The sequence below is a fragment of the Anopheles arabiensis genome, chromosome 3 (assembly GCF_016920715.1).
Source record: "Anopheles arabiensis isolate DONGOLA chromosome 3, AaraD3, whole genome shotgun sequence".
NCBI lineage: Eukaryota > Metazoa > Arthropoda > Insecta > Diptera > Culicidae > Anopheles > Anopheles arabiensis.
In genome coordinates, this window is record NC_053518.1 from 30,236,589 (window position 1) to 30,255,242 (window position 18,654).

The 18,654-nt window shown below is 44.1% G+C and overlaps 1 protein-coding gene across 4 annotated transcripts in view; it reads right to left on the reverse strand.

Annotated features, from left to right (window-relative positions):
* Window positions 1-2,196: 2,196 nt before the first annotated feature.
* LOC120902998 overlaps window positions 2,197-18,654 on the reverse strand; it is a 93,404-nt gene continuing 76,946 nt past the window's right edge. For all 4 annotated transcript variants that reach the window (XM_040312152.1, XM_040312150.1, XM_040312154.1 and 1 more), the window contains exons 3-8: window positions 15,643-15,848; window positions 13,434-13,569; window positions 12,406-12,539; window positions 4,964-5,086; window positions 4,676-4,880; window positions 2,197-4,522 (exon numbers count right to left, since the gene is read on the reverse strand). In XM_040312152.1, the coding sequence (XP_040168086.1) occupies window positions 4,323-4,522; window positions 4,676-4,880; window positions 4,964-5,086; window positions 12,406-12,539; window positions 13,434-13,569; window positions 15,643-15,848 (1,004 nt within the window). In that variant the 3' untranslated portion in view covers window positions 2,197-4,322. The remainder of the gene's footprint in view (window positions 4,523-4,675; window positions 4,881-4,963; window positions 5,087-12,405; window positions 12,540-13,433; window positions 13,570-15,642; window positions 15,849-18,654) is intronic.

An 18,654-nucleotide genomic window follows, 5' to 3' on the forward strand; every position in this document is an offset into this window, starting at 1 on the left:
TGTTTAGGGGTGTTTTTGTGTGTGTGTTTGTGTGATCGAAACACGGTATAGATGACAGAATCAAACCGATGACAGGAAAAATAGCTACCCGCAAGAAATGGTGAAGATTGTGGTGGTGATGACGTATGTGCTGGTGCCAGTGGGAGGTGTGTTGTGGTGTTGTGTAGCCAGTGAGTGGGTGGAACAATTGCCGGTACCATAAATCAATTGAAACGATTGCAGCTCAAGACGGAAGCCATGAGCGGTCGAGTGACCGTGAGCAGTGATTATTTATGGTTTTTGGGGTGGAATTTAGAGGTACGGGGAAATGTGTTTAATTGAAGACGGTGACCTTGAAACGTGTGGAGAGAGGTTGGCATTTGTGCCACTCGTCTGAAAGAAATCAATTCTGTATGCTTTCAAATTTTCGGATCCATTACAAAATTTTGTTATTTATGTGATGGTTTTGAGGTATCAATTGTGTTAATGAGTATCTAACTTTGGGCGTTTTGTTTCATTTATGGCAAGAGGCAACTTGTGATTGCGTGTTTGTAAAGTTGAAAAATATAAATTATAAAAGGCTTTTTACTTTTAGTCAAAAAAATTAGAAAATTTCAAAAATTTAAAAACCAAACCTAAAACAAAATGACATTCACAACGAATGCATCACTTAAGGTTAACATTGTCCGCTTTGCTCTACCAAGAAACATCATCTGGATTATTGCTGACGCTTAATCCTTGTTTCGGGGAAAACAATGTGTTTCGTTGCGTTGCATTACAGCCCAAACCGTTGCCGCCAGTAGTAAAACGCACACTCCACTGAAACAACAAAAACGTTAAAAACACAACCGCGAAAACAACCCCCAAAACCACATCCCCACAACACACACGCCGGGTGAGAAGAAGAAAAAAGGCACCGGCAAAGTAACCGCGCCTTCCCTCGAGGTGCTTCACAGTGACTCATTAATTTCCCTTCTCATAATTAATATCTTGTTTAATAATCCAAGCTTATAAATAATTAATTTTTATTATTTTCCTTTCGCTTGGCGGGGCGGCTCCAGCGGTGCTGGGTACTGGGGAGGGAAAGGGAACAGGAAGGGACCGCGCAGATAAGCACAACTCGAGAAAATGATGAAAAGCCACCCGGGCAAATACATACCAGGCCCGCTTAACCGGGGCGGATGCTGTCGGTGGTTGATTCCTTCCGGCCCGCTGAAGTTGGCCGGGGTTTGTGTGCTTTCGTTTTTATTTTGTTTTGTGTTTTATCTCATCTCTCTCTCTCTCTCGCTCTATGTGCGTACGGGTTTTGCTGCTACGGAATGTCACAGTGAAAGCTGGGAAAAGGGTTCTGAAAGCGGAAGTGCAATTTTGTAGCAATTTGTTGGAGCTTTCAGCTTGAAACGGACCGTAAGGCTTAGAAGGCTTTTCAATTAAATCATAATCATTTGCTTTTAATAGAGGGAAAACAAACAATGAAAAAACATCCTTGCAGAGCGTTACAAATAGTGCGCTGCACTGGCATCAAGAAGGCCCGCGAATATTAATCCATCGGGTACGTAGTTATGTCACGTAATAAGCCTCATTCAAACCAGTGCTCTTTGTACGTGCTCTTTTGCTGAACGGCTGCGACAAGCAAGCAAAAGTGAATGTGGAAACAAAGGATAGTGCGTGGGCATTTTTTTCCTTCCCATTGCTCGAGGCGCATCACTTTGTTGGAGCACAAACAAACGAATGGCACAGTTTTTCCACCGACCACCAATATCTCATAATTATGTGCCCGCTGTAGGTGGCTGTGGCTTTGTTTTTCCTACGCTGAAGTGTGGAATAAAAAAGTGGGTCCGGAAATGGAAAAAATCGTTTTTGGTTCAATTTGACTTTTGTTCTGCAAATGTAGAAACGAAAAAAATGGAATAAGTTTACTTTTCTTTCAATTGTTTTCTATGCGCCACTGTAGCTGAAAGCGTTAATCCATACCGTCGTTTTTACTTACCTTGATGATTTCATTATTCGCGTGCGGTAACTCCTTGGGTGGAAGTGTTATTATGTGGCTCCCTTGCTCGAAAGCCACTCGATGAAAGCGTATTAAATTTATTCTGCCCGAACCACCAACCGAAAGAATGGTGTTTGTCCGTTTGTTTTCCACCCTGGGTTTGTTTTCGTTCTTTCGTAATGAAATGGGAAAAAAAGAAGGACAAAGGACCTGCCACACGACAGAAGTTTTGTTTTTCGTTTGTTCAAGATTTTATTCTTCGCCAGCTGGGATGCTCCCGATTCACCAGCACGGATACACAATTCAATTAGTCAGCATTCTGAATACCGTGACTTTCGCTTCCTTTCGCGTCCTTGCATTTACATCTCAGCTCAGCTTGGAATTAATATTTTCTAACCAATATCGCTCCCTTTTTCTCTCTTATCGCTCCTCATTCATCCTTAGTTGTGGAGCAGGGATGACAGAAGGGTATCCTTCCATTCCTGGAACGCAATGCTTATCGATGCGCTTCAAATCTCGCCGTCTGGATTTGTCTGCGGTTTGAAGCCCTCAGTAGCCCGACCGTTTCAAGCCGTTTCGCTTATCGCTATCACACTTACAACTGTCCTACCACCCGGTAGACGACCCTTCAGCTGCAGCTGTCGGTCAAATCTCGTGGCGCATCGCTCTAACAACATCAACCCACCAGCTGAAGTTTGTGTTGTGCATGTCTATCGTACAATCATAACGAGCAGCTTTGAAAACACAGCTCTACACTATGCCGACTGCTGCATCAATATCTTACATCGGACCTCGACCTCACATTCCTCTAATACCTATCACGAATGGAAGTACATTCATTAGCTCTTGCTTCCTTCGTTCGTGCTCGATTGTTAATTTAAATGTTTTTTTTTTGTTGTTGCTCTGTTTTGAGTTTTTGTGTTGAAGAGTGCTTGTTGCTTCTTTAATGTAACCCGCTTGCTTTCGTCTAGCGGTAATGTTTACTGTTTTGTTGTTTTTTTACTAGTTATTTACACAATGGAAATTGTCTTCCAATATGACGCATAGTGGAAGGGGGGAAAACGCAAAGGAAATTAAAAAGAAGCAAAAACGTATAATCTTACCATGATGTGAAGGACTCAACGTTGCACCGGATTGTACTTGCCTGGGGATAGGTTTTTGGGATGGAGTGTTCCGCGAAGGATTCTAATTAGCGAAAGGTCAGCAAAAAAATGGGGAAGCTTCTTCATTTCAACGAAACAACAAAACCGAGAGCAGTAGACAGCCACAACATTAAAAGGTGGATGACTTTCATAAAAAGTAAAGAGTAAGATCGTTTTAAAGCAATTTAATGGGCTAATTATTCTCCAGTAGATACGTGGAATAGTGAAAGCGCCGAAATGTATGCAATTTGCAGGATGTTTTTTCCTTTTTAGCGCACAATTACTTAAAAACGGGGAAGAAATTTCAATCAAAGCAATCGCAAGTAACTTAAAGAAAGGCATTTCACACCGTTGGACAATTTACACGAAAACACGTACATCTATATTCACCTCTACATCGTATTTGCTTCGTACTATACTGCCGCTAGTGAGCACTCTACTGAGCTTATAATTATATCTCTGCCATCGAGCCGTAGCTTGAGCTCAATGTGTCTCACCCCTTCTCTCCTGCCCTAAATGGTGCTCACCGGAAGTGAAACGATGAGAAGATTCTATGCATTAACTGTAATAGAAATTCATTTTCCTTTCAATGCCACCCTCTTCTTCTAGCGCTCTCTTTGAAGCATTCTATCCCAACCCTGTCGCAATTGCATCATTGAGCAATGCAATAACACTAGCTAGACTCCGGTCGTACGACCAATAGCAACGACCATATTACCTTAACATTCTAATACACAGTACACCGCACAATACTTGCTTTGCTTTGTTTTTGTCTTTGCTTCTTCGCTGGGAAGGTTCTCCTTCCTATTTCTAATTCCCCCCCAGCTTAACAGTAAACCGGCCCATGGCCGATTACTGTTGAATTCTCGTTTGTTCGTTGAGGCTCATTGCGTGTTTGCTTACGCAAAGTCTTGTTTTGTGGTTGTAAGTTTACCATGGTTTAAGGGTTTGTTTTACAATTTGGAGAGTTGTTCTGCTTTTGTCACACCATATCAGCAACGTTAAATCTAAATGTACCTGTATGAAACGGGGTGGTGTGCTCCAGACAGTTTACACCCTCGCGTGGGCAGGCTTGCGACACGACGTTGAGACAAGAATGAAGATTAAGCTACACTGGTAGTCTGGTAGTCATCCGAGGCTGGGCCAAATGATGGACATTTCGAGATGGCTCGCTGTCTTACGGGTATTCCCGCTTAGTTGCCTGTCCGAAATCATGCTCGCAGGGGCGGTGCTATTCGGTTGATGAGCGAACTGAGCAGTGGGTGAGCGAAGGGCAGCAGCAGCACGGTGAGTGGCCCGAACGCCCACCGCAAGTGATTGATCGATGGCAGCCGGAACTGATCGAAGCTGGTGAGTGGAGCTGGCGAGGGAAGGATCGGGCGAGCTGTGGGTGAGCTTCCGGAGGTGACATCTGCGTCAAAGCGTGATTGAGAATTAAGAAGATAAAAAAACATATTACAGTTCACTATATTATTTGTCGATAACATTAAAGACGTTCATAGATATATTGACTTCTTAGCAAATGAACTAACAATGTATTAGTATGCAATATGCTCCAACTCACCCTGAAGATGTGTCATGTAATCCTTCCGATCGAGCTCGTTCTCTGCGTACGGTGGAAAATGATCGTACGGTACGGCATTCCCGTTCGCTCCCTTTCCATTGCTGTTTGCTGACGAAGCGGCCGAAATCACTCGTGGCCGATCTTCGTCGATCGAGCGTTCTGTAGACTGCAGGTAGATGTCGTGAATTCGGGCCGTACAGCGGATCTGTGAACGTAAGGGAAAGAGAGCCCAAAAGTTGCCGATTGTTAAATATTGTTTTAACTTTAGCTTAACACACACACACTCACCTTTAGCTTCCCGTTCACAAAGTGGTGATTGCCCACCACAAAGTGTATGCCGGCCAGCGACGTTTCGAACTCGTTCTTTCGCTCCCGGAACGGTTTGTGTGTGCGGATGTACGATGGATTAGCCTGTAAGCGGATTAACGGATTCAGGCGTAAGGATTATCTACGAGTCAACCCGGTGAAATGCGAAAGTTTACATGTTTTGGAACGGAGTAAAACAACAGAGTGTAAAAAAAAAAAACAAAAACAAAAAACAAATAACGACAACAGCATGTTTGCGGCTAACCATAGAGGCATCTTTTATGTTTAGATCAAGCAAAAATGTGTTTTTTTTTTGTGTAATTTAAAAAGAGATACGTTTGCTAAATGAATTACACCGATGTACATTGTGTACTTTTAGGTCATATTATTTCAAGAGAACCCAAAAAAACGCGAATCGTTTCAAAGGCTCAAAAACGCCTAAAAGTATGCAGAATACAATTAGGGTTTCTGTTCATAGCTTTAACGGCACAGTTTAAATTTCATATAAGAGTTGTTGAGTTGAGAGTCGTGCTAAATTGGTTTAGAATTATAAACATTTTATACGTTTAGTTAAATTCTTGAACAAAACCTAAAATCTCTAGTTTTTTCGTCACAGGAACGCCTAAAGTTATGCAATATGCAATACAACTGTTAGTTATTAAGACAAACGACTCAATTTATTCCCTATCTGATCCTCCTGTACAGTTGTTTTCTTTCAAAGCCTTTGCAATCAATAGCACTTGAAATTGATATTGTTAAAAGAGTGCTCGAAACAAAGTAATTACGAACGCACTGTGCAAAGTGCATAAATAATTCCTTTCTTCCCCACCTCGGCAACAGAACCCAGCAACACCTTCAAGTGTATCCGGTTTTTGGCTTTGTGCACTATGCCGTGCCCGGCACGGTAAGCCAGCAAACGGTTCCCGCCAAGCAATGAGCATTTCCAGGGATTAGAACACCCTGCACACACTTCCCCCTAACCCCGGCCCGGGACACAAAAGCCGCCGACCTCTCGGAAACCGTGTAACGTGTTTCCGTTTCATGGTGCATTAGGAAAATTAAGGATTAGGTGAACATGATTTGTTGCAACTGGTTCAGTGGCCGGGAAACGCGGGGAAACGCTCTCGCTGCCAGGGAACGTGCCGGACAGAGTGCGAAAGCAAAACGGGGTGGAAAGGAACACACCACCGCCCGGCGGGTTGTAGTAGGCGGCATTGCTTTAAGAGGTGTAAAAGTTTTTCCTCCCTTCCCTTCGTACCATTTGCTGTGTTGTACTGTGTGAGTGTGTGTTCTTTTTTTCCATGCGCTTTTACCGTTCCCGCTTGCTGTGATTACGAAAGCATAACCGCATTTGTCTAATTGCTCGCACTCACGTGCTGTGTACGGTGGGCGGATGAGGATGAGTGTGTGTGTGTGTGTGTATCTGCGCACACATTTCACGCTCCACGAGGCCCGTGACTCGGATGTGAGTGGAATAATCTTATTAGAAGCAACAAATTAAAATAGATTGTGTTGCAACGAGAAAAAAGAAAAAGGAAAAGACAAAACACGACACGGAAACGGATTGCGAGCAGCTTAAGGCGCACGGTACGGTGCGAGCTTCATTTGGATGGATGCGCTTCGGGCAGGTTTTAGCAGCACGAGGGGCAATAAAATGCAGCTTACATTTTAATGCTGATTCACTGGTATTAGAGCAATTAGGGGCAGGTAAGAGAGAGAGAGAGAGAATTAGTGTTTAACCCAGAGTTTTTCGCTGGAAATTGCAGAAATGATCCTGCCCACTAAGCTACAGCTACTACACCACCGAGGAAAGCTCTTTAATTTTGCACAATGAAAAGGCTAAAACTTACAGTTTCTCTTTACTGTAGCAACATTTTCACAATAAATTGTTTCGTTAGCGATTCAACAGATAAAACTTGCCCCCCAATGTGCTGTGCCGAAAGAAAAAAAGTTGTATCTCCTACCGAGAATTAGTTCCGACATGGAAACTAACGAAACTTTTCGACCGTGGACCGTACATCCCAGCCATCAGCTTCCAGCTCTCCAGCGCCACATCCCTATCAATCCTGTTCAAGCCTTTTTTCCAAGGAAATTCCCACCAGAAAAGACACATAACTCTCGCCAGCCATTAGCCCCGAAGCTGATATCCAAAACATATTTGATCCTATTAACAAATTGTTGAAAAGCGAACAGGAGCCATCTATCCCTCTCCTCGCCACAAGGCTGGGCCGCTTTTTCCCGCAGAAGTGGCAGCTGGAAAAGTCGGACGGCTGTGGGAAAGTTTTCCATCTCACGAGACCTTTCCCACGCCACCCCGGGCAGTGTAATCCGAGCGAACCGAGTGTGCCTTTGATGGCAAAACCGGGCTGGACCCGGTCAGCCCGGAGGATGATGGAGCAATTGTGTTTCTTTCTCAATTTCTCCCTTTCTCTCTCTCTCTCTCCCTCTCTCTCGCTTTCTTGTTCTTATTTCTTTTCTCACTCAAAACAGACACGGTACACATACAGTTGAAAACTGACCAGTGATCCCCAACCCCGGCCCAGCCCAATGCTGGGAATTGTTGGGGTAGAATTGTTTTGTTTTTCGCACGACTACACGCTGACGTCCCTTCCTGGCCTTTCAAACGGCTTGCCCCTCAAACGAAGAACCTTTTCTGTCCACACCTGAGCCAACAGTACAGGTGCCATACCATACGGATGTATTCTGCCGCTGTGGTGAGCGGGAAACTTTGTCCAAAGTTTAACCAGCCGGAGATTGTCTTTGAAAACTGTCACTCCAAGCTGCTTGCCTGGGCTTGCCGGGACCACCCTGGGGCTCACCCTCAGGCATGCAAATATGGCTTGTGCAATCGAGTTTAGGGTGCTACCTTCGTGGGAAGTCATGCGTAACCAAGAGGGTTCCGTTGTGGATGGGGGTAGGTTGATACGGAAAGGTGTTGTGTTTAGTTTTATCCGTTCATCCCTTGCTGTTCATTGTGCCGGCCGAGAGAGACAGAGAGAGAAAGAGAATGCGAGGCAAAGGATCCTCCACTCCAGCAACAACCACAGGGAAAAGAATAAAATGCCCGGTGGGTGTAAGACCCTGAATGAAGTTATCCAATTGCTTAGAAAACAATTTAACTTTCATTCTAAGGTAAATGCCGCTCCATCGCTTCCACTTCCCTCGTGCAGAGCCGGTAGAAGTTGTAGGTCGTGTGTGGGTTCGAATTGATAGCAGATAAGTATGAATCCACACAACAAAGCCTCACTTGACCATAACTCAATCAAAAACATTCTGCGAAAAGGATACGGCGCCCCGAGATCCCTTTTCTTGTGGCTCAGGTGAACGTTGTGATGTCCCAAAAATTATGAAATCTTTATCCAAATCTTGTACCAAAAAAACCAAAACCTCCACACATTCTTGCTGTCCGCTATCGGTCAGCAAACTAATAAAACTTACGATTATATCCGTACAAAATCAAAGGGAAGTTGCGTTCTATTTTGGGGGACCCGTATTTTGCCCCTTTGGAGGGGGGGTGCGTAACCCACCCGGGATTAGAGCGGAAGGTAGGTTACTGCTGAATAACTTTACCCATCACCAACAAAAAAGGGTCTGCTGTGGTCATCCATACTTCCTGCCGATCGTTCTTGAGATCTTTCCGTACCGTTGGCGGAGCAGACTTCAAACCAAACTACCTGTGCTGTTGGTACCTCCCTCAGTGTGGGCTCCCCTTGTGGGAATCGGAAAGGGGAAAAGGAAGCTCAAACTTTGGCCGAGCACATTTTTGTGTCTTGTGACAAAAATGCTGGATTATTGGTAGAAGATGCCACCACTTGCTTTCGGCGAAAGCGCAAGAACTTTGGCACTTTGAAGCCTCCCGACAGAGCCGGTCCTTGATCCTATCCCCCACTCAGTCAATCCCCTCCACAGCACCGATCGGGGTGAATGTTTTCGGCGAATTTTGAAAGGCTTTTGTGCCGTGTGTTGGGGCTTATCGTGCGTAGCCAGCTAATAGTTTTGTGCTGCCGAATTTGAATGAAGTTTTCTTCCGTACGGCACGGGGAATGGCGTTCTTGAGGTTTGGGACTCGGAGGGGATTTTAAATCAGTTTCCTCCATTGTTTGACCGGTAAAACTTGAACAATTGAATGCGAGATCAAAATCGCCCAAGCTTTGTACGGATGTGTTTCGAACGGGGAGGGTGTCGAGCGCGAAACAAAACAAAATCCATTGAGCCAAGATGAAAGTTTGACCTCCAACACTGTGAAAAAGCAAAAAATAACAACTGAACCTCTCAAATTCGAAGAAACATCCATCGAAACGAACAGCTTTCCGTTTGGATAGAGTCGGAAAGTTTGGGGTGGAATAATTTTCACGTCACGCCTCAACGGTTGCCGTGAATAGATTATGCATCAAACAACATCGTCAGCGAGGCCGCACCATCCCGAGGAGCTGAAACACCGCAAAACGCCAAATGAGGGCTACAAAGTTGAGTATAGGGGAAGGAGCAGCAAAAAAAAAGGCTGAAACGAAGGAACCATCCTTGCCCTCGATGGGCGAAGGAGTTTGGTCCGAAAAATCTGATCGGTAAAGCCACTGAAGGGTGAAATAAGATTTGGTTCGATTGGTTGGACTGTTTCAATGAGTGAGAGCTTCGCTTCACTTTGCAAATGAGTATGGCATGGCAAAGGTATGGCAAAAAAAAAAATAACAAAGAGAAGGTGAGGCGTGGTTTTGTCTTTTGTTTTTTCGCTTTTCGATTTTCGATTGGATTAGGGAAAGAATGCTCCGTGGAGAGAGAGAGAGAGAAAGAGAGAGAGAGAGAGAGAGAGAGAGAGAGAGAGAGACGTAAGCTTCGAAACCGGGCACACACAGATAACGGACAGTGTTTGAAAATGGAAATTGAGTCTCCACGCTTGGCAGTGGAGTTGTGGCCAGTGTCTGAATGATAAGAAAGATTTTTTTTGCGGAATATTAACTGCACCACCCTGCTCGAAAAACTTTGGAATGGTTAGTTCGTTTTTTTTGGTTTTTCCATTCAATTTGGAAAGAAAAAGTAGATTGGAAAAAAGCTAAGCGAAACGAGGACTTTGACAAGGAAGTTGATGGAAGCTGCTCGAAGAAAGCGTAAAGTTTAATGTCGTATCTGTCAATCTGGTCCGTTTGTTTGGCGATGACACGTTTGTTTAAATATTCAAATCCGTTCCCCGATACGGGTGCCGATGCAGAGCGGCACAAGGATGTGGGCAGCGGTCGGGAAAGCTCGATAAAACAACGGCCATCAAATGTGTCACAGACGCAGAAAGATTTTTACTCATGCGAAGGATGTTGTATATTTATGTTTAACGAATTTATTTCAAAATCCAAAGTTAGAAACTGAAGCTAATCAGCAACGGTCGTTTAGAGCTGATCAATAGAGTAGCTCACGAGTTTTGAGATACGGCTGCTCCTGATGACTTTGTTTTTGATTTTGTTGGCACAATTTTCCAAAAATAGGTTCCAATCTCTAAGACACTACGCCGTCACACCATTAGCTTCCCGAGCAACAGCTTTATCCCAAGCTTGGTGTTATATTCAGTTATTAATTTTCATGTAATCGAATAAATTATTTAAAACATAGTTTACATTAATTGATGCTGGCTTCCGTAGCCTAAAACGTAGATGCTAAAACGTAGACCAACGCATTTGCTTGCCCAGAGTACCAGAAATCACGCTGACTTTAGAACATTTAGATAGACAAATGGACCAATCGACAACACTAAAGCAAGCTTTCAACGTTTTTATCATAAATAGCAATGAATCGGTTGCAAGGAAGAGACGAGACCGGTGGTCAATAGCTAAAATGTGTCGTGGTCTTAAAACTCTGCTCGGTACGTAACAATTTAACGAAGAAAACAAGTAAGAAGCATCGATGAGCCCAGTCAATAGTTTAAACCTCTGGGCAACTTTACTCTGGCTCACCAAAGTATACAAAACCTAACAATAAACAGCGCGACATGTACGATTGAAGATCAGACTAATTTCTCCTACTAATGGCGATTCGAGAGCATTTTTTATATTTATTTTTCCATCGTATCGGTTTTAATATTTTGTGCGGGAAACTATGTCATAGACATATTGACGGATCATATATAATCATGGAACATCAAAGCAGATCATTAAATATACGGCTAAACCTATGAAATAAGCTTAAATTCCTGTTTGTTTTGGTGAAAATAGCATCAAAATGTTGATATAGGCTAAGTTTAGAGTGTAACTTAACTCCTTAACCTAATGATGTTACATTCTGTATAGTAAGGCTTGTTGGCATAACTGTTAACCCCAAACGTCAATCATGTTTGTAAAACAAACGGTTAAAAAGGTAAAAAATCAAAACAGTATTGACAAAATGTGTTCAAAAATATGTTAAAAAGAACACAATGCTTTAAATCGTTTTTGTTATTCAATTCATTGACGTATTTTTGCTGTCTTTTGAAAAGAATCTGATTTGGAAACATAAATTTTAATTGTATTTATAGCTATTTATTCATTGCTAAATGTTCTTGCTAGATTTTAAACAAAATCTACAGTTTTCCCGTTCAAAAATTCAACATCAACAGCTGTGAAACATTTTTTGCATGAACATTTCTCTTACACGCACACACGAAATTTGCAGCATTCAAGCACTTAGCGCAACTTTACTACAAACTCTCACCCGTTCGCGCTCTCACCGCTCCACCGTACTTTATGCAAGAAAGCACGTGCATGTACCGTGTCACGGTGAACTATCCGTTGCCGCGAACGTTTCCAACCGCACCGGAGCAGCACAAGAGCCCTTATCGTGTAACAAACTGTCCTCCGGGGACCAATCAATCATAGCGAAGCGATCCCATTCCTGGGCCCATCCGTGTGTGTGTGTGGCTGGATGCCGGTACAAGCCATCGCTTCTTCGTTGTCAAACATGCATGCCATCATTATTATTATTGCTTGCTCGCCCTGCTCGAAGTGTTTAATATGTTGCTTGCGAAGGTTAAAGGAGCTTGTCGTGTTCGGAAGGCTGAGATTGTCTGTACAGTGAAGGTGACTTTTTTGTGTTGTGCAATGCTCTACTCATAAAGCGATTCGCTTCAGGAAGTTTTGATAAGGCAAACACACTGACATATCATCAGTTTGGTATGATTCGCACAAACAGTTTCAGTCCCGCTTTCGAAGCGCAACGGTTCCGTTAATAGTACGGGAGAACAGATTGCAAAAAGGGGCTCTTAAATACATTCAATATGCACATGATTACTACGCCGTAACGCAATAATTGATCCATTCTGTTGGTCCGCTGGGCGCAAAACCTTTGATTTTAAAAGTAAAGCGTTTTCACCCATTTCGCAGCAAACTAATGAGCCGCAATGTTGGCTCATCAATAATTGAAATTTATTCCCCCGACACGCAATGGTGGTGCTATCGCTTACGTACCTGTGCCTCGTTGATGTACCAGGTGAGGTTGGCCGGTGGGCGCGAGTTGTGGGACGTGCAGTTGCCGCGCACAATGTCGCCGACGCGGTACCGCGATCGCATACCGTGTATCGAGGGCACATGCTTGGGGACCTCTGTGGGGACAAAATAGAAGAAAGAAGAGAGAGAGAAAATAAAAAGGATGGTGTACCCATGAATTCCCAACTCTGACTGACAAAGTTCATTAGCGAAGGTAAAACCGGCATCAAACGCGCAGGTACTGTTACAGGACACGCGTTACGAACTCGGTTTGGGTTGCAAATAAATGATTCGAAAACGGGGTGCGATGGAGTGAGGAAAATAAACCGGGACCGGGTCAACACTTTGCGGCGATGCAATTGTTGCGATGCAATGGTCAGGTAAAAGGTTCATTAATTAGCAATCTAGACAAAGTTAATGATGGATTCCATGTCCCCGTTCGGGGGCGGTTGGGATTGGAAACTGCGGTGAGGGTGGTAATGATTGGTGACCGATATTTATCAAAGGGTTTGATAATAATTCGCCGATTTTTCTGTACGCACAGTTGCATTCAGTGCACGGACCCGGTTTGGTGTGGGATGGCAATGGGGATGCCTTTTGGGTGGATGCAAATATTGTTTTTTAATTTATGATTAACCGCTTACTGGGCGCCACGAGCGGGTAGCACTCGCGATGGGAGGAGATAATTAATTCTGCGGTGACGCATGTGTATGCAAACGAACCGTAATGGCAGCAAAAAGCATCGTTAACACACACACACACACACACGCAAACATAAAAAAAGGTTATCAAAAAAGGGACGAGATCGATAGGACAATTGGAGTTAAAAACAGGGAATTAATTATGGCCGGACCGGTTCATAAAGGAAATTAAAGACGTGTGCAGTGCTGGGGCTATTTATGTGCACCCGTCGTTAAGTTCGTGCTGTAACGCGCTGCCTGCTGCAAGCGAAGGGTCGCTTTGGGTGTAATTTAAATCGGTTGAGGTCGCTACAGCTGCCGCACACTTACCGCATACTTCCAGATCACCGGTCACGATCATGGTGTGAAACGAGGGTGCATCGGCCGACACTTCGCAGCTGTACTTGCCGGACGAGGCCAGCGACAGGCCGAGCAGCGTGAGCTGGCTTTCGTTGGAGGCGGAGCGCTGTTGATTAAAGGTTAATAATGAAACAAAGCCGTCATTTGAATCATAATCCGTGCTTTTGATTGGAATTAAAACAAAACACTATTGATTGAATGGTTTGAACTAAATTGACATAATAAATTAATTGAAATGTGTTGTGGAGCCTAAAGGTATGCAATTGGTATAGCAATAGTGGTGTTTTATGCTACTTTGTTAGCCTGAAAACTGTTAAAACCTGAAGTAAAGTGCGTAGGCTTTATATATTCGGCTAGAAAAGTTTCTTTCTTGGCTTAATCGTGCTTAGATTTCAATACAAATAGTTTTAAACTTCTGCATTTTACACTTTATAAACTACTGTGATTTTATTCTATTCTGCATTTAGTGTCCTATAGAGCCTCTATTTGCACATAACAATCCTTTGATTGTACTTTAATTGAATGAAAACGGTTCAAACTCAAGGCTTAAAATATGGTCGAGCGCAAAAAGTTTGACACTTTCAAACTGCCGCTTTGTTTAAAAAATTGTGTTGTCCTCGGCAATATTTTCGAAATGTTTTGAATGCGTTATCACTCATGAATAACATTAATCCTTCTGCATGGAGTTCAAATAAAACAAAAGCTATCAATATGCTGAAAGGCCACTCAAAAACCCTTCCAAGCATGCCGACCTGCACACTTGAGTCAATAACCAACACACATACACACACTTACAAAATGGAAACTTTCAGCAAATGGTGGCGGCTGAATTTATCGTGACCAGCAAACCACAGCACGTTACAGCGTTTGCGCAGCGGATCTTTCAGCAGCAATTTTGCTAAAACTATCCCAAAACCACCGGCAGCAGACGGGCTTGATCTTTAGTTTCAAAAGCAGCCCAAGCCACACAAGTTCGTTTTGTCAGTTTTATAATTTGTTCCGGCAGCGGGGCGAAAGCCCTTTTTGCAGCGGGCAGCGGGAAAGAATAGGGTCGGTGGCTAAAAAATTGGCTGCAGACACTAAATGGGGAGGAAACACACACCAAAAGCTATGGCTGCGGCTTGTGTAGAAAAAGAACTTTTGTCCGGATAGAAAAATGCTCCCTGCCGAAACCGGTCGCTTTATGGTAGCAGCTCGGGTGGGTTATAGTTGTGTTATTTTTCCCTACAGCTACAGCTTTTCTTAGTCAAATACATTCATTCTCCTTCGCCAGCCGGGGCAGTGGCGAGTGGCCTGTTGCCAGATTTCAGCATCCGCTACAGAGCACTAGAAGATAGATGGCTGAGGGGGGGTAGGGTAGGTGAACATTTTCTACACAGCATAAATTCATTGTGGTTTTAGTTTTTCCAACCTCCGCTCCCCCGGTACCAAACTTCCCCGGACGTATGGTTCCGGGGTTTTTACTCGGAACCTTGAGCCGGACTCATCCCGTTGCTTCCGAAGGTAACCTTCAACTCCGCTTCAGCCTCGATACTGGTGCATTAGAACGAACCATGTGTGTGTTTATTGTGCCATGGATTCGGTGGATCCAGGGCTGAAAGGGTATGTGGTGGAGCATTTCTTATGCTCCCACAGCGAATATTAGATGAATTATCGAGGGAGACTTTGAAGGGAAGATAAATAGCCGTTGCTGCTGCTGCTGTTGCAAGCACAAGGATCTTGTTGCCGGCGAGCCGAAGCCTCTTTTATCATGTGATTTTTACTGATTCTTAACATTTGTCTTGCCTCTTGGATTTGGGCGCTCCGGTGCTGTTCGCCCCGTCCGGGGGAGCAATCGAGCGGAATCGGAACAGTTTTAATAATCGATCCGGGTTAACATTTGGAAATTGAAAAACTGTGCTCCCGAATGGAGAGTAATGGCCGATGGTAAGCTTGAGCTCTTGCGAAGTATGCTTCTAATATGGCGGCTGCTCTACACGAGCCACCGAGCAAGCCTTTTGATCTGTCTCAGTTGCAACTCAGCGTGAAGCGCTTGTACAGGAACCGGTGTTTGAAATCTTTCACTTACCTAATTAGAAGGGGAAATAAATCGCACGGAAATATGTATATTTATTTACAAGGCAAAGTCGGTATTTTACCCGGCCCCTCCACCAACCATTCCCACCCCCCACGTACTCACCTTCACCTGGACGCCCTGGGCGGGGAAAATTTTCATCGGCGGGCTTTCCTTGGGCGTGTAGCGATAGAACTCCCGCCGGCCCTTGTACCATTTGACCGAGTACAGGCTTTCGCCGTCCATGTCGTAGTAGCAGTGCAGGGTGGCCGTATCGCCCCGCCGCACCGCGGGCGGCACCGAAACCTGAACGTCGCGCAGGGCGGCTATCACTGGGCGGGTGGAGAAGAAAAGAATTGCGGAGAAAAAGGTACAGAACGCAGGAAACGATAATTAGTTCAACTGAGCGCAATCGTTAATTAGAGCGGCTGGATCTGTCTGCAGCCGAGATTTCAATGGCGGTGGATGGCATAGATTGAAGATTGATCGATTTTGCGAAGTGGGGGAAAAGGTAAGTCAGGCAAAATAAAACACACGAAAATAATGCTTTAAGAACTGTACTTTGGAAAAGTTTTGCATGATTGATAAGAATGAATAAACCCACACTCTCGAGGGGAACATCAAGCGCTGGCTACTGCACCAGATTATATCGTAAGTATCGTTTCGCCGAAGCTGACTTGAGAAGTCGAATCAAAAGCTTTGTTAGTTTTACTCTCCTGTGACATAAATTTGCATCGCACTTGGGAGGCGAACATCCTGTTGCTAGCGCACACCGGCGCTTCCGCAATGGCACACGCCCTGGATTGGACCACAGCTCACAGTGTCAAAAAGTTAGTCCTTGGTAGTGGAGAAATAGCAATAATAGCAGTACGAAAAAGTGTGTGGCAGTGCGGATGCTGTTGATAAGCAGCTTGCTCAAAGTATTTTATAATCAAGCAAACTTTCTCTAGCTCAAACACTCCCACCAAAGGAGGACTCGTAACACAATGAACTGTTATTGGGTGTTGGAGCGCCCGAAGTTATGCAGCGAGTGTACGGCAAGCAGGGTGCGCCTTAAGTTAGGGAGTCACAATAAAAACACCTGCTTTAACGCTTCTTTATGGTTGATCGGGCAAATTGTGATGTTTTTTTTTTATTAAACCAAACTTTTGAAAGTAATGGAGTGTTTGTTTCCGGGGTGGTATTTTTTTTTGAATTATTTGTTATTGAACGAAAAAGAAACGATTATTCAATTCCGATGAAAGCCGAAAAAACAGATTTCTTCTTAAATATGCAAACACATATTTCACCCAGGCCTACATTTGCATTCCAAAAATGGTAATTGGCTCCCTATTCGGTTGCGCTCGAAACTCATCCTTCGTCAAAATCGATCAAAACCAACGCAACACGCACAGAGACCTGCCGTATGTCCGTGTCTTTGATCAGAGGCTGGCTGTAATTAAATATTTCAAACGTCACTTCCGTGCGTCGGCCGTTACACCGTTCGGGCTTACGCTTTCAAACCCGGCCGGTCAGACTTTAGCACCATACCACCCTGGACGAGAATAAAAGCCAGAGGAAGCGGCCACAAAAAGTGGCAGAAAATTCATAAAAATAGAAACCCGTTGCTCGTGGCCCGTCAAAGCGAAGAAGCTAATCAGTGGCCAGCTCAGGAGGCGAGCGTGCGTTCGTGAAATCTCATTTCCGCAACCAAGATATCCAGAACGGAGTAGAAAGAAGCAACGAGCCTTTCTGGATGCTGGATGGAAAAAAAGGGAGAAGAACGTGCACAGCACGGGGCACGCGCGAACAAAAGGTACGATTGATTTCGTACGCAGCTCAATGCCAAACTTAAGGTGGAAAGGCCAACAGGAGTGAGTGAAAAAAAAACCCCTCCCTTTGCACAGGATCCACAATATTTCACCTTTTTGAAGCCATGGATTTGGCAGTCGTGACATTAACATTTCCGTCACGTGCCCCTTTTTTGCGAAATGCGCTCTGGCCCACCACCGGCCGGACATTTGTTCCTTCGACAAGCGGGCCGTGGCGTTGTTCGCATGTTCGCTGCGTTGCTAATCTTTGCACCACTTACGGGTGCGGGATCATTTTTCACCCGCTTGGGGTAGGGTGCTATCGGGTATGATTTTCGCAAAAATGTTCATCCCACCATCGCCTGCTCCCTCAACCGGGTCCGTGGTGACAGATTCGATGACGGGTTAGTTTGGGCAACCGTACCGTATTGCTGGTAGTGGTGGTGGTAGCCTGCGATCGGTGTAGATGAAAGGATTGGTTGGTCCGGTAATTTCATTAACCCGGGTGCAAGCGACGCCTTAATGAAGGTAGCATCACGTGCTTTGGATTTGAGTTTCGGATTGGAAGAGTGAAACAGACTGTACCCTTTTGTTGGGGAACGATTTTCAATTGCTAGCTTTTCAATTTAAGAAAGGGAATGGCAGTTTTGTTAGGTAAAATTTAGCATAGTACGTTCAGGTGAAGATAATGCTTGTAAGGCCATCTATTGCAAGCGGTTTATTTAAATTTTCAACAATTGAATGTTCTTTTGACATTGAGAGTTGTGCTTGAACTGTAAAACTAGACAAATAATGTTCTTTAAAAAAAATATCCAGATTGTTAAGTCTATACACGCCCATAGGTATGCAATTATAATGTTAAAGCAGTTCTTATTAGTGTTGACGCCTACATGTATCTACAGAGTTACAAATAAGACGGAAATAAAAAGGCGCCTGAATGTATGTACTGAAAATTACCAATTTGTTCTAACGCATCATTTCTATCATACAGTGTTTTTCACTCACATATCTTGACTTCAAAATGCCAAAGAAATAATAAAACATGTTGTAATGATTCGAGATGATCTTGCAGAGCGGCAGTTTTTTCATTTCATTCTTCACATGCTCATATACTTCTGTTCCATTCCGTTGCATTAACCAGTGTCATTGTACAGCTTGTTTCCGTTGTTTGCCTTCCTTTTCAAAACACCAAAGCAAGAAGCACCTAAACATCAAGAAGAAACGGCACAGCACAATAGACAGAGCTGACTTGAAACAACGAAAACACCATGAAGCATGAAACAACATAATAGCCTAATGTTTCGCTACGGTTCATCATCGGAGTCACGACGGTTGCAGTGGCGTTTGC